The following is a 22,861-nucleotide window of genomic DNA, read 5'->3' on the forward strand; positions in this document are numbered from 1 at the left end:
TGATCAACGCGAGCGCGGCATTTTGAATGCATGCGGCTGGGCGAAAAAGAAAGCCGGCATACTCTACATCAGTGTTTTTCAACCTTTTTACACCCGTGGACCAGCAGAAATAAAAGAATTATTTTGTGGACCGGCAAACTACTAGAACTAAAATTTTAAAACCCTGTTTCCGCCCCATCTCCGCAAGCTCAGTCACCTTAGTAACTATTGAAAATAGACAAATATAGTGCAAAATATAGACAGCAGATATAAATTCTCAAAACTGACACATTTTGATCACTAAATTGAAAATAAAATCATTTTTCCTACCTTTGCTGTCTGGTGATTGATTTCATGAGTCTCTGGTTGTGTTTCCTTCTGTCTGTGTATCTTTTCTTTCATTTCTTTCTTTCTGCACTCAGGCCCAATAATTGTCCCTTTCTATTCCCTCCCTCTTTCCTTCCTATGTCCTTAGTGCCCCCGATGCCTCCTTCCCATGTCCTTAGTGCCCCTTCCTGTCTTTAGTGCCCCCAGTGCCTCCTTCCCATGTCTTTAGTGCCCCCAGTGCCTCCTTCCCATGTCCTTAGTGCCCCTTCCTGTCTTTAGTGCCCCCAGTGCCTCCGTCCCATGTCTTTAGTGCCCCAGTGCCTCCTTCCTATGTCCTTAATGCCCCTTACTGTCTTTAGTGCTCCCAGTGCCTCCTTCCCATGTCTTTAGTGCCCCCCGGTGTCTCCTTCTCATGTCTTTAGTGCCCCCAGTGCCTCCTTCCCATGTTCTTAGTGCCCCTTTCTGTCTTTAGTGCCCCCAGTGCCTCCTTCCCATGTCTTTAGTGCCCCTAGTGCCTCCTTCCTATGTCCCTCTCACTGCCTTCCACACTGTCCCACCCCTACCCCCGAAGCCTGCCTGCCTGCCTGTGCCTGTCTACCTTTCTCCCTCCCTAGCCAAAGCCAGCCTGCTGCCTCCCTGCCGCTAAAAAAAAAAAAAAAAAGCCTCCCTTCTTTTCCTCTTCTCTTACCGCCATGCTGCAGCTGCTAAAGCCGGAAGTCTTCTTTCCGACTCAATTCTGATGTCGGAGAGGACATTCTGGGCCAGCCAGGCAGCGATTGGCTGGCCCAGAACGTCCTCTCCGACGTCAGAATTGACGTCGGAAAGACTTCCTGTCGGCTTTAGTAGCTGCAGCATGGCGATAAGAGCAGGAGAAAAGGAGAGGCTTTTTTTTTTTTTTCTTCGCGCAGACCGGCAGAAATTCAACCGGCGGTTGCTCTTCAGTTCAAAGGTGAGGTGGAGGGAGGGAGATGGCGGGGACCGCGCGATCTTGATTGCCTCACTGCAGGGACAAGTCCATTCACCGCTCCACGGGGCGGTGAATGGCCTTGTCCCCGTCCCGCAGAGGTCACTATTTTTTGTTCCCCGTTTCGGCGGGTTACCCGTGGCTAAACGCGGCTAGCCGCGGGTAAACGCTACCGTGTCATTCTCTAATTTCAGTGCCTTGAAACCCAGTTAAAAACGTCATTTATATGGCATTTTTTTACAGAGCTTGGGCACCTAAAAAAACGGTGCCAGTTAGAGAATCAGGGCCTTAGGTGCTCCCTTATAAAATAGTGCCTCAATGCTGTTATGTGCATAACTGCAATTTATCCCTGTTTTGGTGCTTAACTTCCATTTGAGTGCCACATGTTATGCATCAAATTGGCCCCTATCTTGAGGCTCACAATATAGAATCAGGAGTACACAGTATTATTAATGTAGCATGAGTACCACCAAGTCACACTAAAATACTTGCAAGATACTTCTTTGTCATCAGATATCAATATTACAAAAGCATGGGAGCAAGCGTTCTATCTACACTGAACACTGAATGATGACTTCCATTACAGAGGCAGTCTGAGATGAGAGGGGAAGAGGTCTGTTTTACATTTGTTTTCCCAGTTTTAATACTTCTGCATGATGAGTATTTCGTGTTGTTTATAGCCTAGAACTTGTTTAAAATTTGCAAGCAATAAAACTGTGACTACTGTATATCATTGGATCCAAGGAGGTCTGATTGAGAATATGGGAGAACTGAAAAATGTTACATTTAGGAACAAAGAATATTGCAGTGGTGTGCCATGGAGGGGGGCGAACCGCCCTGGGTGTAACCCATAAGGGGGTGTTCCGACTCCTCCTCCGAGTGCCAGCAGCAGCAGAGGCGTTCACAATTCACTAGTCTTGTTGATGCTGGGCCTTCCTCTCTGAGGGGAGGGGGATTAAAAATGATCAGCCCCAGGTGTCACATACCCTAGGGGGCCTAGGTATGCCACTGCTCTCTCCAGTTGGTTTAAGATGCTGGGTCAACATCATACTCACTTGCTAAAGTTAGGCAAGGATCCTCCAGTTCTATCCGGTGTACCTGGGCTTCCAAAAACACTCGGAAATTGATGCCTTTCACCTGGGAGGGAGTTTGGAAAAACCGTGTGGGAATCTTGGTCATGATTTGAGGTTCTTCACAAGCAAAGCCCAGGTTATAGAGAATGACCTCTGCATCCTCCTGACACTTATCCAGGATCTCAGTCACACTGTGAAGGAGGAGAAAATAATAATGCAGTAAATATCAGCAGATAAAGACCATATGATCTATCCAGTCTGCTTAATCACCTGCCTATACTGCGCTATCTAAGGTTCTCTCCCAGCTGTCAGACATGCAAACTTAACCATCCACGCTGTTCTAGCTTTTATTACCTTCCTTCCTTGCCGTTATTGTGCTAAGGATATCTACAAGCTGTGAACCATACAATTTTTACTGAGTGCTGGAAATAGACCCCTTATTTAGGATTACCAGACGTCCGGGAGAACCCAGATAAATCCTTTTTTAGAGGACTGTCCGGAGTCCTGGAAGGACTTTCCAAAATCCAGCAGTTTGTCCGTGTTCTGGAAAGCCCCAACGAGCTCTGGCCACATCTGGAGGGCATCTGAGCACGTGCGGATGATGTCACACACATCTACGCATGCTCCAGGCCCTCCAGACACGGCCGGAGCTTTTCAGGGAAGAAGGGAGGAGGTGTGTGTGGAGGGGGGGGGGGCTGGAGGCTGATTTGGGAGGGCTGGGGCAGAACAGGGTGGAGCTGAAGGCTGAACTGGGCAGGCCAGGGCAGAAAGGGGCAGAGTGGAGGTGGAACAGTTTGCCATATATCATATTTTTGTGACATGAAAAATGGTAACCCTACCCCTTATTCATTTAGGGACTGATTCTATAAATAGTGCCCAAAATAATTGGCGCTGATTCGAATGGTACCTAGTGTGATTCTATAAAAGGCAAGCACCATATATAGAATCATTAGGCACATCCATTTAGGCCAGACATGTCAAACTCTGGCCCACAGGCCAAATCTGGCCCACGGTGTATTAAAAGTCGGCCCGCCAGACATTTACCATTTTATACTTAATCTGACCCACCGGCACAAACCGTTACCGCTGCTGCTGCTCTTCACTCGTGTCTGCCTTCGCCAGATCCTCCCTCCATCTCGGTTTCCTGGTCGTCTCTTCAAAGCAACCTGCTGAGGATCGGTGGCCAGCTGTAGCAAGCCTCGCAGGCTGCCGTCCACCTCAGTAGCACGTTCCCTCTGACACGATCCTGTACGTCAGAGGAGGGTTGGGATCGCGGCAGAAGGAATGTGCTACCGAGGTCGACAGCAGCCTGCGAAGTTCACTACAGCCAGCTGGCGATCCTTAGCAGGCTGCTTTGAAGAGACCAGGAAGCCGGGAGGGAGGGAGGGTAGGAACGGCGGGCCAAATCTGAAGGTGAGACCGGGAAGAAGAAGGGGGAAAACATGCAGGCCTTCGGGTCGGGGGGTGTGCCCTTAGTGTAGAATTATGTGGAGGGTGAGAAGGAGGGGTCCAAACGTGCATATGCCGGACTCAGGGGAGGGTGGGGTGGGGAAGAAATAAAACTTAGTAATCTATTACCTTTCCTAAGTGTATGCAATACAACTGTGGAATTTGGCCAGTCACTTAGAATTTCAATGGAAAAGGTGAGGGTGGGGAAGAAATAAAACAGAGGAGAGGGAGAGAGATGGTAGACAATGGATTGGAGGGAGGGAAGGAACAGAAAGGGAAAGAAGCTGGACACAAGGGATGGTGTGGAGGGGAGAGATAGAGATACTGGATAGGAGGGTAGTTGTGAAAAGAAAGGGAGAGATAGTGGACCCTGGGGTGTTGGGAAGGAGGGAGAGATGCTAGATGAAAGGGTATCTATATGGGGTTGAATCGGGTGCTGGAGGGAGGGAAGGAGGGAGGCTGGCTTTGGCGTGGGAGGGAGCGAAGTAGGCAGGCAGGCTGGATTGGGCGTGGCAGGGAGGGAGGTAGGCAGACAGGCTGGCTTTGAGGGAGGGGGTGGGACAAAGGCTGGAAGGAGGGGGGACATAGGAAGGGGACATAGGAAGGAGGGACATAGGAAGGAAGGAAGGAGAGAAAAAGGCAGAGAAGGGGGGTGTTGTAAGCAGAAGAAAGACAAGAGAGAGAAAGGCCTGGACCAAAGGGGAAAGACAGGAGGCAGATGCAGGATTATAAGAGGTGCAGACAGAGGGGGAGAGACCCTGAGGAAGAGCAGAGAGAGGCAAGATCATAATTGATGAGGGAGAGAAAGGGAGACCTGGAACAAAGGTACAAAGGATAACTGGCATTGGATCTGGGGCACTAAGGACATAGGAAGGAGACACTGGGGACACTAAGGACATGGGAAGGAAGGAGGGAATAGAAAGGGCCTGAGTGCAGAAAGAAAGAAATGAAAGAAAGGATGCACAGTCAGAAGGAAACACAACCAGAGACTCATGAAATCACCAGACAGCAAAGCTAGGAAAAATGATTTTATTTTCAATTTAGAAATCAAAATGTGTCAGTTTTGAGAATTTATATCTGCTGTCTATATTTTGCACTATATTTGTCTATTTTTCTATAGTTACTGAGGTGACATTGCATATTTTAAAGTCATCTGCCTTGACATCTTTGAAAACTCCCCAAATATAAATAATTAACATTTTCTCTGCATATAGTGTGCTTTGTGGTTTTTTATTTTATTTTATGGTTACCATTATGAATTAATAAAATATGTGTACATGAAAAATGAATAGAATAAGGATTGGTGTCGGGACTGACAATTAATAGATGTCCTGTTTTGATGAAAAAAATTAATTGTCACGTTAGGTTTGAACGATAATGCTGAATCCAGCAGAAGAACAGGAACAACCAGCTCGTCCAGAATTATAGTAGATGGAAACCTCTCCAGCTGCCCTTTTCAACCTACACATAACACTTTAGTTTTACCAACATCCAACTTTAACTGATTTTGATGCAACCATGTTTTAACAATTTGAAAACAATTCTGAAGATATGTATCAGACATAGACCCGCCTACTGGTATCATAAATTGTATATCGTCTAAGTATATTTGAAAATTTACATCCAATGCTCTTAGTTTGTGGCAAAGAGGCAACAAATATATATTGAATAATACTGTGAATGCAGTGGCTACCTGGAGCAGGTCCTGTTCATCTTGCTGGACACATTGCTGGAGACAAAGCTCTGACTCAGTTTCGGGAATGTGGGGTCAGAATTAGCTAACAGCGGCCTGTATATGCAGAAAAAAAGCAAACTATCAGAAATCTAGAAATGCTGTGAGGCTATTACAGGTTTGAAAAAAAAAAGCTTTAACATTGCAGCAATATTGATAACAGCTCAGAAGAGACGCAGGAAAAATGTTGAGTTATGGTCACCCTGGAATTCATTGTTAAATATTTTAAAGATGCATTTAATGAGTAAACGAAATGCTAATGACTCTTTTTATCCATATATTCATTATAATCTACATTTGTTTCCCTTCCTCTTGTTTTTTACCTTAAATGTTTTTCCTTTAAATACCGATTGTAATTTTTTAAATAATTCTCCCTTTTGTTCTGATATTGTCTGTATAAGTTGTTTTATTATGTCTAATAGACTTAGACTTTGTCTAGGATTGTTTATATTTGTTGATTTAATATGATTATCTGTCTAAATCCATGTTTGTGAGATATGTTTCCCATAATTTTGTATTTTATTTAATGTGCATCGCCTAGAATTTGGAATAGGCAATTAATCAAATTTCATAATAAACTTGAAAACTTGGAAACTTGGTGGGCATGGAGGGATAAAGGAAAGTCAACTTTCTCTCTTCCACTCTCCAGAGCTGCCAAGGGAGCCAACCCGCTCAGGGGGAGATTTAGGGTTCGCCTCCAGCCCGCCAGGCACTACCATTACTCCACCTGGTCCCAACCTTTGCTCCGCCTCTGGCACAACTGATAGACAGCTGGAGGCAAAAAAGTGGCCCTCTCCATCCAGTGGAAGCAAGAAATGCTTCAGAGAATGTCATTGCCTGCTGTCATAGGATCTGACTATCCTAACAAGTTATGATATGCTCACCTCCGTTCCTTAATAAGAATTGTACAATAATGTCAAATTGAAATTTTATTTAATTAATTGTTAATTGATTGTTTGATAAACTTTGTTGAAATTGATATGAAATAAAACTAAAGCAGTAGCTATTCATTAGCTCTTTTAAGGAATCTTTAATACTTTTTTTATATATAAGATTTCATAAAAACATCGTGGTACCCATATATACATCTCTTTATACAATTTAAATTGGGCAAGATGGAACTTTAGGTCTAATGTTTTTTGATACCTTGTAGGATTAGCAGCAGGAGACGGTGTTCTATGAAGCGTTTCCTGCTGCCGCTGGATGGGGAGGGCCAGTCAGTGGGAGATCGCAGCTGATTCATGGGAGTGCGGAAGATGAACTGCAAAAGCGGGGAGAATTGGCAGGTCTGACTCTCTCCTAACACTCTCTTCGCTATACATGTTCTGGCTACCCCTCTCGCTATGGATCATCCCAGCCCTCTTTCCCCATCTCTGAATCTGAGGTCCACTCTCATCTCAGCACTGTCCCCCTCAACCCAATACTCTCTCCCTTTGCATTTCACCAGTATCACGCAGCAGAGAACATTCCTCTGCTTCCTGTTCCTGCACATCCCCTCCTAGGCAAATTGTGGGGAACATGAGTGGGGACAGAAATGCAGAGAAGAGTCACTCTGGTTCCTAATTCCAGCATCCTCTTCTCCACCCTTATACAGTTACAGTTATTTTATTTGATATACTTGTGGCACGACCACTCTCTCCAGCTTCCGACTCTCCCACATACCTTCCCCGGTCGCTGTAATTTTAAATCTTCCGGCAACCACTTTGTAGCATCAATGAGCAGGCCTGCCCTGGAAATCTTTATTCTGCAGCGATGCTGCGCGGTGGCTACCTGAAGATTTAAAATTACAGCAACCAGGAGGAGGTGGGTGGGGGTAGTATGTTTATGTTTATTTAAGATTTCATATACTGCTCCTGCATTTTACTGACCTAAGCGGTTTACAAAGTATCAAACTAAAATAAAATTAGGCACTTCAGAAAAACTACCCTAACTGGCATTTTTGACTGCCAATTTTTGAGGAGGTCATGGCCCCTGCAGCCTCCCTCATTCCTAAGTCTATGCCTTAATTGGGATGCCCTTATAATATTACTCTGACTGAATGCAGATGAAGAGAGAAGGAGGAGGGTGACTGCAAAGGTATTGGGGGGGGAGACATCTTTTGGTGTGTTTAGCATCAGTTTTTTTTTAAACCCTGAGCAGAAGAATTATGGCTACTATTGTTAGTCTATCTCAGTGGTCTCAAACTCGTGGTCCGCCAGGTACTATTTTGAAGCCCTCGGTATGTTTATCATAATCACAAAAGTAAAATAAAACAGTTTCTTGATCATATGTCTCTTTAGCTATAAATGACAATATTATTAGAGTTTTACCTCATGCAAAATTGTCATTTCTTTAATTAGACATGAACTATTTTTTCTGAGGCCCTCTAAATACCTACAAATCCAAAATGTGGCCCTGCAAAGGGTTTGAGTTTGAGACCACTGGTCTATCTGGATGTGTGAAATAAGGGCCAGGAAGCATGTTGGAGGTGACACCTTTTTAATGTATTAAACTAGTCCAATTAAAAGGTATCACCTCCAACTCACTTGTGGATTCTTTCAGTACCTTAAATTCTAAAACCTTGTCTCTCTCACTATGAATAACTGACTTCCTCGCCCCTGCTAGATTTGGGTTTCAAAGGGAGCCGTTGCCTTTACCACCTGAAAAACAGAAAGTTAGCCAAGCTGTCTAAGGCAGTTCCTTTACAATCACATAAATCAAGTCAGCACATTTGAAATAATAACAGCCAATTGAATAGGGAATGGAAAAGTTTTCCCACCTCATGTCAGTTTTATCATTTCCAAGTAATACTCTAGCTGAAAGAAGAAATGAAAATAAAGTTTAAGATTTTAGGTCAAAATTGTATGCGACGTGTGTTCATGATTTCATGATGTGGGAGGCATCCTTCAGAGCTAGGTTCCAATCCCATCTCTGCTCCTTGCACACTCTGAGGAGAATTCTATAGCAGAGCACCTCCTATAGGTGCTGGCTGGTTATGGTGCCCATTTTAAGCGTATTCTATAAACATATGCTGAGTATTGGCTGCTCCTTAACCAGCTGGTTAGGGGTGGTCCGGGGATGGCATTTGGGTAGAACTGCTGTTTAGCCAGTTAGAAGCAATATTCAGTCTATTAACCAGCTAAATATGAAAACAGAGGCCCCCTTTTATCAAGCCGTGCTAGGGTTTTTTTTATCATCAGCCACTGCAGTAAAAGCTCCGATGCTCATAGAATTCCTATGAGTGTCGGAGCTTTTACCGCAGTGGCCAGCGATAAAAAAAAACCCTATCGTGGCTTGATAAAAGGGACCAGTTAGAATAGCACAAAGGCTGTCTTAACTTTATCCGCGTAGCTAACCAGACACCCAGTGGTGTAATAAGGGGGGGCAGGGAGGCGGTCCACCCCAGGCGCCATCTTGGTGAGGACGCAGGCATCTGTCCTCCTCTCCACCTCCCACTCCTTCCCCACCTCCCTACTGCCATGTGTGCATACTGCTTACCTTCCCCCATACCTTGGTAACATTCCTGGTGCAAGCAGCAACCCCAACCTGCTGTCGCACCAGTGTCAGCTCTTCCTCTGACATCACTTCCTGGACCCGCACCTAGGAAGTGACATCAGAGGAAGAGCTGACGCTGGCACGACAGCAGCTTGGTGGTTGATGGTCGCACCAGGAATGTTAAAGCGGTATGGGAAGCGGCAAGCACACTGCAGGAGGAGGCAGGGAAGGAGCATGTGGAGGTGGGGAAGGGGTGGAGAAGAGTGCAGGGAATTGGCACCACCACCTGGGCACATCTTTCCCTCACTACACCACTGCAGACACCAGTCTGTATATGTCTGTGCCCAGTTCTGCAATAATCTGGAAATTCAATGCTGGAGGCTGAACATGCCCTGGCATTGAATATCTGGGGTTCACTATGGATCAGTTTTGGATATCAGCACTAGAGAATGACATGGTGACAAAATTCATCATCATTCCCATCCCTGCGGAAAACCGCCGGAAACCATCCCTATGTTATTCTTTAAGGAGAGAGGGAAGAATCAGAGTATGAATGGGCACAACCACTGACCCTCAAGCCTTGCAATGAAGAATGCTGGTGTAGAAGGACTGAGGTTGAGATAGACACTAAAGAATCACAGTCTCTGGTATCTGGAGTAGATACTTTGATTTCATAATGCCTCATTCCACCAATGCCCAAGAGCCAACCTCATCAGTGATGTCACAATGGCTTCATTGTCCTATACTTGGCTCACATAAGTATCAGAGCATGAATTAAGTTAAGTTTTGGATATCAGCACTAGAGAATGACATGGTGACAGAATTTATCATCGTTCCCATCCCAGCGGAAAACCGCCGGAAACCATCCCCATGTCATTCTTTAAGGAGAGAGGGAAGAATCAGAGTATGAATGGGCACAACCACTGACCCTCAAGCCTTGAATTGAAGAATGCTGGTGTAGAAGGACTGAGATAGATACTAAAGAATGACACGGGATGATTTCCCGTGGTTATCCATGGGGACAGTAATTACGGTAATTCTGTTACTGTTTCATTCTCTAATCAGCACTTAATTGGCCAAATGCTGATTCTGCCCCTGGTATGCCCCAAAACAACTGGTTTTGAGGTCAGCACTAAACATTTTATTTTCAGCGGTGCTGACTAAGTGCTGCTGAAAATTAGCATTTAGCCCCAAACAGGTGATTTAATTGGCCAGCAGATGTTTCCGACTAGTTAAATCACATTGAATATTAACCCCTTTGGACTCAATATTCAGCTGGTGGAGATCAGCGTTTTGCTTATCTGTACTGGTGTTAACCTGGGAAATTTGATGCTGGGCCTTGCCCGGGCACTGGGATTGAATTTCTGGGTTTCTGTAGCCAGCTAATGCAGAGCCAGATAAATTGGTATCGCACTTAACCAGCTATGGGTTGCTTCATAGAGATAAGACTCTTTCATATGATCCTATTTATGCGATTAATCTGGACAATTACATGCTGAATATCAGCACATAACCAGCCAAGTGCAGACTCTGTCCCAAAATTGACATGGCCTGATTCTCGAAAAGTGCATCCTGATTGCAGTCGATGGTAGGCGTCCTACTGTCATCTGGCAGTCAATTGGGATGCACGTTTTTGTTATTTAAAAAGTGTCCGAGGCAGGACACCTACATTGTAGGCCTTTGCAGCACATCTATGGAGATGCGTACACATTCTTAAGCATGCCCAAGGCAGGGTGTGGTTTTTCCCGGAAGATGCCTTGGGTAGGCTTAAGCATTGGTATGTGTCTCCGTAGATGCAAGACAGACACCTTAAATGTAGGCCTGCAAAATGCAGGCCTACATTTAAGGTGTCTGTCCGGGAGTAAAGACACGATTCTGAATAGGACGCCAATGCATGATTGATGTGCAATTGGTGGCTGCTTCTTAGGCAGCTGACGATACCGACGTACTCTATAGAATCAGGCCCACAGTTTTCAGTTTGGCACTAATTGGTTATTTTCAGCAGGGCTAACTGGTTAAGTGCTACACAAACATAAGAACATAAGAATAGCCTTACTGGGTCAGATCAAATGATCCATCAAGCCAGTAGCCCGTTCTCACGGTGACCAATCTAAGTCCCTAGTACCTGGCCAAAACCCAAGGTATCAACATTCCAAACAGAATCTCAAAGAATAGCAAGGTTCCGGAATCCCAAAGAGTAACAAGATTCTAGAATCTCAAAGAGTGGCAACATTCCATGCTACCGATTCAGGGCAAGCAGTGGCTTCCCCCATGTCTTTCTTAATAACAGACTATGGAGTGTTCCTCCAGGAACTGAAAACCAGCTATGCTATCTGCTCTTACCACAACCTCTGGCAATGCGTTCCAGAGCTTAACTATTCTCTGAGTGAAAAAAATTTCCTCCTATTGGTTCTAAAAGTATTTCCCTGTAACTTCATCGAGTGACCCCTAGTATTTGTAATTTTTGACAGAATGAAAAATCAATCCACTTGTGCCCGCTCTACTCCACTCAGAATTATGTAATGGTTAGTCCCAAACTGGCGATTTAACAGGCCAGGAATTGTTTCTGGTCAGTTAAATTGCTTTGAATAATGACCCCCTATGAGTATAATGTTATACACTCAGCCCTGATCCATTTGTAAGAGGCCGATTTAGGAGCATAATTCTCAAATTAAGAGTATAAATCCTTGGAATATTAGGACGTTAGGGTTTTTTTGGACCCCCAGGCCCTATAACTTCACACAGGATATGGAGATGAAATCAGGACTGGCACATGGAAATAAGTAGTGCTCCGAGTTGTTTTAACACTACATCAATGGTTAGCAGTTGACCCAGTTCAACAGATCCAATCCTGATTTTACCCCATTGCATATGTGGAAAGATAAATGCGTTTTCTCTAAGAAAATCAGTATTGCATCTCTTTCTCTTTGCATATAAAGAAGAAAAACAGGACAGGGTCAGCCTTTATGTGTTGAACTTCATCAGTCAGCCTCACTAAACATTGTGTAATGGGCTCAGTTAAGCAGCAAGCTGATTCAGTTCTGGCTTCACCCTGTGCATTCATGGATTTGTTCTCCTGATTTCCTAAGTGATGTCAACAATCAAGTTTATTTATTAGTTTCAAGTTTATTAAAAAAATTTTAAACCACTTAATCAGGTTTCTAAGCGGTGTACAATATAAAATTAACATAAAAACAGGTTAAAATTCGGGATACTAAACAATACCAAACTAATTTAGTGAAACACATAATAAGACATATGGACTAACTCCAAACAATAGGAAAAAAGGGAAGAACTACAATCGTGAAAGAGATAGCGCAACAAAAAAGGGAAAGAACATAATGTAAGGATAAAAAGAGATGAAGCTTGTTTGTTTTGTCCTTAAGAGGACAGTTATTGTTCAAAGGCATCCTGAAACAAAAATGTAACCTTAAGTACAATCCCATGCATTTAATAGGGGAAAACTAAGACTGGATGAATCTGTTCTTTATGATATGGAGCCAGATAAAATCTAATCTTCAATTTATATACCAGATCATTTCCATAAGGAGCTCGATTCGGATTAAAGTTTATTAAAAAGTGGATAACATACTAATAAGCCATTTAGAGAGGATACTATTAGTTAAGATTAGATAGATGATAGATTAGATAGATGATAATAAAAACCCTATCTATGACACTGAGTGGGACTGAATTCTCCAATCTACCCCCCACCCCTGCCCCATCCAAGAGCAAAAATTCCAATCTTATAGGTTTACCTTCTGCACCCAAATTCATGTCATCTTCAAAGCTGTTGCCATCACTGCTAGTCCCTGCAAAATGAAGATGGAGAGACAGAGGTTAGTGCAAGCAAAATACTCAGGAGATGCCAAAACCTATCCAGTGGAGTTTTATGCAGCCAGAAATCATCTCTTTCTCTCTCTGAGAGATCCCATGTGCCTCTGAGAGATCCCAGGCCCTCTTGAATTCCACGCATCTACTACCATTTCCGTAAAAAAGTATTTCCTCAGATTACACCTCTTAACTTCATCCTATGCCCTCTCATTGCAGAGTTTCCTTTCAAATGAAAGAGACTCGACTCATGCGCATTTATATTACGGAGGTATTTAAACATCTCTATCATATCTCCCCTCTCCTGCCTTTCCTCTAAAGTCTACAGATTGAGATCTTGAAGTCTTTTCCCCAGACTCGCCTCCTGTGCATTTATATTACAGAGATATTTTAAATGTCTCTGTCATATCTCCCCACTCCCACCTCTTTCCCAAAATATACATATTGAGATCTTTAAGTCTGTCTCCATGTTTATGACACTGATCATTTTAATAGCTGTTCTCTGGACCAACTCTAGCCTGTTTTGATCCAATAAATCAGTCATCAGTATATCTTTATGTGAAAGTTAAGTCAGCATTTTCTTAATTCTGAAGTGCTGTGGGGTAATTAATAGATCTTTTTCCTACATTTTAATGTGCTGTGTGCTAATGTTAAACAAAGGTATAATACCAGTGCAAAACCTCTTTTTGCCTACAGTGGCCATTGACAATCAGGTAATAATAATAATAACTTTATTCTTCTATACCGCCAATAATCGTGCGACTTCTAGGTGTTTTACATTTGAAGAGAGCTGGACAATCAGTGAGATGACAGTATGTAGAATCTTGAAATACAGCGAAATACAATATACAGTTTGTTTAGAATTTTTAGAGGGGGACATGTTTGAAATAGGAGCTAATTACAAAATACAGTTTGTTAAGAATTTCGGAGGGGCATTGGATAGAAATAGAAAAGAAAAGGATTAACAGAGTTACTGTTTAGGTGATATATCTGTCGAATAAGGCAGTTTTTATGGCTTTTCTAAAAACGTGGTAGGTCAGTCTGCCTATAGAGGCTGCAGCCTGTGGTAGTGTAGGGCCGGCAAGTAAATTACAGCCCCCTCCCCCTTTATTTTGAGCTCGCTTGTGCGAAAAGCAAGCGCATGCGCAAATGGCATCTACAACCATCAAGGACGGATCGAGACATCTGGGTTTTACTTCCATTGCTTTCAGTGGAAGTAAAACCCAGACGTTTCAATTCATCCTCGTTTTTCTTCAGCCATATGATAACCCTAGTTCCTGGTCAGCAGCACTGATTTTGGTAGCAGATACACAGTTAGAACATACGAATAGCCTTACTGGGTCAGACCAATGGTTCATCTAAAGCCCAGTAACCCGCTCTCACGGTAGCCAATCTAGGCCCCTAGTACTTTTATTACTTGGCCAGGAGACATTAATGCTCATGCTGATAGAGAGAGAGAATCCAACTAAGAAACAGCATAGTTGGGTACTACTATTATTATTTCTATAGTGCTACCAGCCATACGTAGCACTATGCAGAATCACAAAGGAGACAGTCTGTGCTCGAAGGAGCTTACAATCTAAATAGTCAAAACAGATAAACAGGATGCCATGGATACAGTTAGGGGGAATGGTTAATCTGCTGGCTAGGGCAGTTGGGAGTAGGATTATGGATTGAAAGCTACATCAAAAAGGTGGGTTTTCAGTCTGCTTTTAAACAAGGTAAGGGGAGGGGCGTGGTGGACAAACAGGTCATTTATTCCAGGCATACGGAGCAGCTAGATGAAAGGAATGAAGTCTGAAATTGACAATGGAGGAGAAAGGTACAGCTAAAAACAACTGATCTGAGGAACAGAGGTCTCTGGGAGGACAAACCTGGAGTATACTCGATATAAATATTTATTTTAAGACTCTTCTAAAGCCTTTTTTTCCTCATTTTGCTTTCTGTTCTGACAGTCCTAAAATTATCACATTTATTAATAACATATTTTGTTTTGTTATGATGGTTTAAATAGAAATAAATAGCCATGATGTGATTTGTGTGTGTGTGATTATATAGGTCTTTCCTGTTTTTATGGATTTCTTTCCTTTATTCAAGCATTTGATCTTAATTGGTAGCCGCTGTTGTAAGCTTCAGCAAGATATCAAATTTTAATAAACATAAACATATGGAGAGAGAAGAAAGAAGAGATATTGAAGGGCAGTAGGTCTTTTGCAAGATTAGTGCCTCGCTTACAAAAATGCAAAACTTCTTTATTACCTACCCCCAAGCTTATCCTGTGCACGCTGGGAGTTCAATATTGGCGCCTCATCAGGCAAACCGATTTTCCAGTGCCATCCATCTTTGAATATTTCCTAGTTGCTGAATATCAGATTCTGGATGCCAGGCAGAAAATTCTGATCTGCTCTCAGAAGCAGAAAAGCAGATTAACTGTGTGGCAGCCCCAGCTTGCTTCTAAAAGTTTTCCTGCCCATCTTACTGGGCCAAACAATAAGCTATTTTTAATACATTCCAACGGCTTTCCTGATTTCGCACGGATGATACATTTTAAGCATACAGGGGAAATGAGTTGTTTCTCTCTCTCTAATGCCAAGTATGTGCCATTGTTAAACTGCCAATCACTGGTATTTCTAAATAAATGAGCGGTACGCCCCCACCTAGAATACTGCGTACAACACTGGTCGCCTTACATGAAAAAGGACATAGTACTACTCGAAAGGATAGTAGATGACGGCAGATAAAGACCCGAATGGTCCATCCAGTCTGCCCAACCTGATTCAATTTAAATTTTTTTTTTTTTTTTCTTCTTAGCTATTTCTGGGCGAGAATCCAAAGCTTTACCCGGTACTGTGCTTGGGTTCCAACTGCCGAATTCTCTGTTAAGACTTACTCCAGCCCATCTACACCCTCCCAGCCATTGAAGCCCTCCCCTGCCCATCCTCCTCCAAACGGCCATACATAGACGCAGACCGTACAAGTCTGCCCAGTAACTGGCCTAGTTCAATCTTTAATATTATTTTCTGATTCTAAATCTTCTGTGTTCATCCCACGCTTCTTTGAACTCAGTCACAGTTTTACTCTCCACCACCTCTCTCGGGAGCGCATTCCAGGCATCCACCACCCTCTCCGTAAAGTAGAATTTCCTAACATTGCCCCTGAATCTACCACCCCTCAACCTCAAATTATGTCCTCTGGTTTTACCATTTTCCTTTCTCTGGAAAAGATTTTGTTCTACGTTAATACCCTTTAAGTATTTGAACATCTGAATCATATCTCCCCTGTCTCTCCTTTCCTCTAGGGTATACATATTCAGGGCTTCCAGTCTCTCCTCATACATCTTCTGGCGCAAGCCTCCTATCATTTTCGTTGCCCTCCTCTGGACCGCCTCAAGTCTTCTTACGTCTTTCGCCAGATACGGTCTCCAAAACTGAACACAATACTCCAAGTGGGGCCTCACCAATGACCTGTACAGGGGCATCAACACCTTCTTCCTTCTACTGACTACGCCTCTCTTTATACAGCCCAGAATCCTTCTGGCAGCAGCCACTGCCTTGTCACACTGTTTTTTCGCCTTTAGATCTTCGGACACTATCACCCCAAGGTCCCTCTCCCCGTCCGTGCATATCAGCTTCTCTCCTCCCAGCATATACGGTTCCTTCCTATTATTAATCCCCAAATGCATTACTCTGCATTTCTTTGCATTGAATTTTAGTTGCCAGGCATTAGACCAGAGATCCAGAGAAGAGCGACAAAAATGGTTAAGGGGCTGGGGGAGTTGCTGTGTAATGACAGGCTAGAGAAACTGGGCCTCTTCTCCCTTGAAAAGAGGAGACTGAGATGGCACATGATTGAAACATTCAAGATATTGAAGGGAATTGACTTAGTAGAGACAGAGAGATTGTTCACCCTCCCCAAGGTGAAGAGAATGAGAGGGCACTCGCTAAAGTTAGAAGGGAAAAGATTCCATACAAATGTAAGGAAGTTCTTCTTCACCCACAGAGTGGTGGAGGTCTAGAACGCTCTCCCGGAGGCTGTTATAGGGGAAAGCATCCTTCAGGGATTCAAGACAAAGTTGGATAAGTTCCTACTGGAACAGAACATACGCAAATAGGGCACTGGTCTTTGACCTAAGGGCTGCCGCGTGAGTGGACTGCTGGGCACGATAGACCACTAGTCTGACCCAGCAGCAGCAAATCTTATGTTCTAATGTTAATACCTGTCCCTTGTCCTGAGTTGCACAAACACATTTCTTGAACCCTAATCTTTTTTTTGTGGCGGGGGGCTTCATCTTCTAAATGAAATGGAAAATCATTTTATTAATCTTTTACATATCGTAATTCATGATTCTGAAGAATATAGTTGGAAGAACACAAATTTAAAGTGATCGAACCCTGCCATCAGAAACAGTGAGATTTACCCATTATCTAATGTTTTATGCATATTCATGATCTGTCGCATGATATTTAATAACTAAATCTTAGAGAAATCTCATGAGATTGTAAACTTTAATTATTTAATAGGCTCAGGCACCCATTTAAGGGGGGAAAGATTAAAAGAAACTTAATTTTATCTAAAGGATCTAATGTTTCAGATTTACTAAAATGTATTTTGAATCTGGAGAATTTACTAAAATGATCAAAAATGCTCATTACAGTCAAAAATGAGTTCTTAAGGCCACTTGGAGATAATAGGTTGTCATCTGTACACTGGGCAATTTCAGGAGTCCTTTTATAGATCTGCGCTAAAAAGTGACCTGCGATATTTGTAGCATGTGGGCTTACCATGCGCTAAGGCCACTTTTTAGAGCAGGGGTAGGGAACTCCCGTCCTCGAGAGCCGTATTCCAGTCGGGTTTTCAGGATTTCCCCAATGAATATGCATGAGATCTATTTGCATGCACTGCTTTCAATGCATATTCCTTGGGGAAATCCTGAAAACCCGACTGGAATACGGCTCTCGAGGACCGGAGTTCCCTACCCCTGTTTTAGAGGCTCTAAAATGGCTTCAGTTTGAGTTTCCCTCTATATGGATTCAATTTGGATGGCAATAGATTCTCTTCATAATGTATGTGCTAGGATCTCAGAACTCATACAAATTCATTTTAATAAACTACAGAAAAGTGAAGAAGATATTAAAATCCAATCTGAAAAGATAAAGGGCTTGGATCAGAATTTCCATAGGGTTCAAATTGTTCAATCTATTATGATGCAAAAAAAGATGGTGATTCAACAGAAAATTGGGTATCAGGTCAAAACCGCGGAAGACAAAGGTGCACGCCGACAACTGAGTGCAGCGCAGAGGCGCACACCGAAGAAAATAATTGCTTTTAGGGGCTCTGATGGGGGTGTGTGGGGTTACTTTATACAGATCGTGCTGTGTTGTGGGGGCGTTGTGGGGGGTTTGGGGGGTTGTAACCCCCCACATTTTACTGAAAACTTCACTTTTTCCCTAAAAACAGGGAAAAAGTTAAGTTTACAGTATAATGAGGGGGGTTACAACCCCCCAAACCACCCACAACGCCGCCGCGATCTGTATTAAGTAAAGTGGGGGGGGGCTCCCCAACAAAAACCCCCGTCGGAGCCCCTAAAAACTGTCATTTTCTTTGGCGCGCGCCTCTGTCTTGCGCTCAGTTGTCAGCTGCCTTTGTCTTCCGCGGTTTTGTCTATGAACCGAAAATTGAAAACTTTGAGAATTTTACTTGACAACTAAATCTCAGACTTTTAAATTTTCCTAAACTTCTTACTTCTCCTCGGGACTTATTTTATAGGTTTTTGAAAGAGGTATTTGAATATTCTGAAGAGGGCCTTCCACCCCTTCAGAAGGTATATTTCCTACCAAATCCTATGTTCTAGTCCCAAGGTTGATGACGCTGTTGTAGATGTATCAGCTGGCAGTTTGAACCTCACTAAGATTTTGGAGTCTTCTGTAGAAGAAGTTATATTGAGATCTACATTAGAGAATGACACGGGGACAAATATTTCCCTGTCCCCGCGGGAACTCATTTTCCTGTCCCATCCTCATGAGTTCTTTTCCTGTCCCTGCCCCATTCCTGCAAGCTCCGTCCTCATCTGCAGAAGCCTGAAACACTTTAAAATCATAAGTGTTTGAGGCTTCTGCGGTTAAGGCAGAGCTTACAGGAATGGGGCAGGGACAGCGACAAAACTCACAGGGACAGGATGGGGAAATTGAGTACCTGCTGGAACGGGGACAAATTTGTCCCCGTGTCATTCTCTAATCTACACTGTTGGTATCGTTTGGTTTTCAACAAGATAAAGAGGCACTTATGAGACTTTTTTTTTTTAATGAAAGAAACAAAATTTTTGGATAGTAAGATCTCTATGTGTGGGTCTGCCACACTCATTATATCCCATGTGCTAACTTATTAGTGCAAGGCATGCATATACTCTGCCCCAAACACATCCCTTGCTAAAAAATAAAAAGTATTTTTTAGCATGTGATTAGTACGTGCCAATCCCACCGTTGACACACTCCTCCTGAGTGTGGCACTTTCTGCAGATTTTAAGTGGCTGTAAGTGTGCATTATTTCTTATCGTCCCCTTAATTTGGTGCTTGCTCCCATTATTTAATGTTTATATCTAGCCTCTTGGCGAGATTATCTGGCAAGCTGGCTTCAAATATCTGATGCATGTAGAATCTTCAAAGTCTGTTATGAGTTGGGAAGAAATCAGAATGGATCCACTGCTATCGGTGAATTTCTCATACTCATGGTTAAAATTCTAGGAGTGGTGACAGACTTTTTATGACTTTTTAATGCAATAAAGCTTCTCCTTCATTGATTTAAGTAGTATTCCCAATTTACGCACCTTCACAGAGCATAGGAACATAAAAGCATAAGAAAACCCTGCCGGATCACAGCAAGGCCCAACAAACCCAGCAGCCTGTATCCAACAATGGCCACTCTGGGTCACAAATACCTGGCAGATCTCATAAAGAAGATGCTGCAATGTTTAACCTGATGCGCATTCTTTCAGCTCATTAACACTTGGATCTGGCATCACTCTGTTTTTTCAACAAACGATGTTAATTTTATTCATGCTCAATTTTCATAAGCGTGATGTCATTTTTGTTCCTTTTGGCTTTTACTGTTCAACACTAATCTTCAGATTTAAAGTTCTGTTTTTATCAATTTACCATTATTTAATAATTGGCATAGGTCCTTAGTTTTCTTTTTTACATGAATGCAATGCAAGTTTATCTTTCAACATCGATAAAAAGGAAGAGTTGGATATGGTGTATTGTATATAAAATAAAGTCCTTATCTTTTAATATTCCTGTGTTTACTATACATATGAGAGCGTTTTACTATCAAATCTCATTTAGATAAGTTTTTGTTTTAACTTTATTGGTTTTCCAATCTAGAACAGTGCTTACAAATTATATATACAATTATCATCAGAGATAGCACTTACAATCAATCAGATATTAATACAAGATAATTATCCCCACTCCCCCATTCCACCCTAGTTTGAGAACAAAAAGAAAAGCATTAAAATATACATGAAATTAAAATCTCAAACAACATTTGTTAAGTATATAATCCCCCCTCCCTCCCTCCTGCCCATCCTGGATATGCAATCTAAAAGGGAAAATAAAGGTTTAATTCAATTTAATCAGAATGAACAAAATTTGTCAATGGACCCCATGTTAATTTAAACTGCTTATTATGGCACAATGTTTTTGAATTAATTCTCTCATATTTATAACATAAGTATAAAAATTCCCACCAAAAGGTAAAATGGAGTCTGTCCCAATTTTTCCAGTTTTAGTGATCATTTGCATGGCTATCCCAGTCATAATCATAAAGAGCCTACTCTTATGCCTATCTAATGAAGGTTTAGTCTGTAATGATGTCCCACATATAACCATCTCATAGGTTAATGGAATTGAGTATTCCAGTATCAAGTTGATTTGCCCCCATATAGATCTCCAAAAGTTGAGTATCAAAGGAAAATAGAATAATAAATGATCGAGTGTCCCTACGTCAAGATGACAGTACCAACATCTATTAGACTTGGAACAGTCCATCTTTTGTAAACGAACATTTAGATAGTTGAGTCGTGATTTTAATATACAGGTCCGCAAGGCAAATACACATCCTATTTCATCCGCTATAATAAAACCCTAAGCGCGTATGCGCCCTTCAAACGGCGTGATCCCTGCCTCTGTGATTTGTGCCTCCATGGTGCCGCATGCGCAGTAGGAGCCTGAGGCGGTTTGCGACTCGTGCGGCGGTTTCCCCAGCAATGTTCCTGCCCCTATCTCCAACACCGGCTGACTTCTGATGAATCAGCAGTGGCAGCAGCCGCAGGGCATTTGCTAGGCTGGCCCACCTAGCAAAAGCCCCAAGGCTGCCTGGCCTAGCGAATGCTGGACAGGGAGTAGGTAAGGGAGAAGGGGTACTACTGTGACGTTCCTGCCTCAGGACGCAAGGAGCCGAAACAAAGTTCTAGAGCCCAATACCACAATAGAAAAAGCTAGATCCAGGCTCAATCCCCTGCCCACAGCATCATAGTGCCCGTGATCTCCATTTCATTTCAGGAAGGGAAAGGCGGAACAGGAGCTTCCCACATGCAACAGGCAAAGGAAGAGGCATTGCAGATGCCAGTTCCCTGCTGCCCAGAAACTCACCTATGGCTGACTTGGCCCAATGCCCATATGGGCCGTTTCATCCCCTTTCCGACAGCTCAGACGGACACAGCCTCCAGCTGTTCATGGCACTGACCGCGTAGAGGAGGAATAACAGCCGGCAAACCGAGCTGGGAAATGGCACTGCTGCAGCTACTATGCATGTGTACACCTCAGGCCAGCGAGCAGGGAAGGGGTACTGCTGGACAGGGGGGAGGTAAAAGGAAAGTAGCAGGGGTGCTGCTGGACAGGGGGGAGCAGGGAAGGGGTGCTGATGGACAGGGGGGGAGGTAAAAGGAAAGGACAAGGGCTACTTCTGGACAGGGGGAGCAGGGAAGGGGTGCTGCTGGACAAGGGGGAGGTAAAACGAAGGGAGAAGGGATACTGCTGGACAGGGGGAGCAGGGAAGGGGTGCTGCTAGACAGGGGGGAGGTAAAAGTAAAGGAGAAGGGAAGACATGGGGAAAGAGACAGAAATAAAGAAAGACAGAAAGAAAGAAAGAAAGAAAGAAATACCTAAGTCTACACATCTATTCTAGCACCCGTTAATGTAACGGGCTAAAAAACTAGTTTATATATAATGTTTTTTATTCCTATATAGCATCCATGTATCCAAGTAGTCTATGGAACATAGCTTACATAAGATATGGTTAAAGTCATCTGCAGCACTGCGCACTAACCTAACCTTTCAACGCATGTCATAATAGAGGAGAATTATGTCAAGGGTCTCCAGCAGCTGTAACTAAAGCAGAGATTGTTGTCTTACCACTGGTACTTGGCATACATGACTCCTCCGGCAGCATTTCTGAGAATAACCTGAAAATCAGGACATAGAGGTCAGGAGACAGAGAAGCCTGTACAATAATATCTCACCTGCCCTCATGGATTCCACAAAATCATCTCTCGGGGGGATTCTATACATGGTGCCCAAAGTTGCGCAACAAAATTTGGGCATCTGCCGAAGTTGTGTGTGCAACTTAATTGATTAACGAGTCCTTAACGAGCAATAATCTAATCTAATACAAGATTTCTGAATCACTCTAGTATAGTGATCTCAAACTCAAACCCTTTTCAGGACATTTTTGATTTGTAGGTTCTTGGAGGGCCTCAGAAAAAAATAGTTAATACCTTATTAAAGAAATGACAACTTTGCATGAGGTAAAACTCTTTATAGTTTATAAATCGTTCCTTTTGGCTAAGTCTTAATAATAATATTGCCATTTATAGCTAAAGAGGCATATGATCAAGAAACTATTTTATTTTACTTTTGTGATTATGATAAACATACCGAGGGCCTTAAAATAGGACCTGGCGGGCCGCATGTGGTCCCCGGGCCGCGAGTTTGAGACCACTGATCTAGTACCATTTAGTTCAAGGCAATTTATATC

General features: G+C 43.0%; 1 protein-coding gene across 2 annotated transcripts in view; it reads right to left on the minus strand.

Annotated features, from left to right (window-relative positions):
- TESPA1 (thymocyte expressed, positive selection associated 1) overlaps nucleotides 1-22,861 on the minus strand; it is a 94,830-nt gene that overhangs the window by 33,130 nt on the left and 38,839 nt on the right. Inside the window, exons 4-8 of one of the 2 annotated variants that reach the window (XM_033938382.1) lie at nucleotides 22,240-22,289; nucleotides 12,757-12,810; nucleotides 8,283-8,319; nucleotides 5,486-5,581; nucleotides 2,326-2,534 (exon numbers count right to left, since the gene is read on the minus strand). In XM_033938382.1, the coding sequence (XP_033794273.1) occupies nucleotides 2,326-2,534; nucleotides 5,486-5,581; nucleotides 8,283-8,319; nucleotides 12,757-12,810; nucleotides 22,240-22,289 (446 nt within the window). Of the gene's footprint in view, nucleotides 1-2,325; nucleotides 2,535-5,485; nucleotides 5,582-8,282; nucleotides 8,320-12,756; nucleotides 12,811-17,045; nucleotides 17,057-22,239; nucleotides 22,290-22,861 lie in introns of those variants that run through there. The other variant, XM_033938383.1, reaches the window with a different exon arrangement.

This window comes from Geotrypetes seraphini, chromosome 3 (genome assembly GCF_902459505.1).
Source record: "Geotrypetes seraphini chromosome 3, aGeoSer1.1, whole genome shotgun sequence".
Taxonomy (NCBI): domain Eukaryota; kingdom Metazoa; phylum Chordata; class Amphibia; order Gymnophiona; family Dermophiidae; genus Geotrypetes; species Geotrypetes seraphini.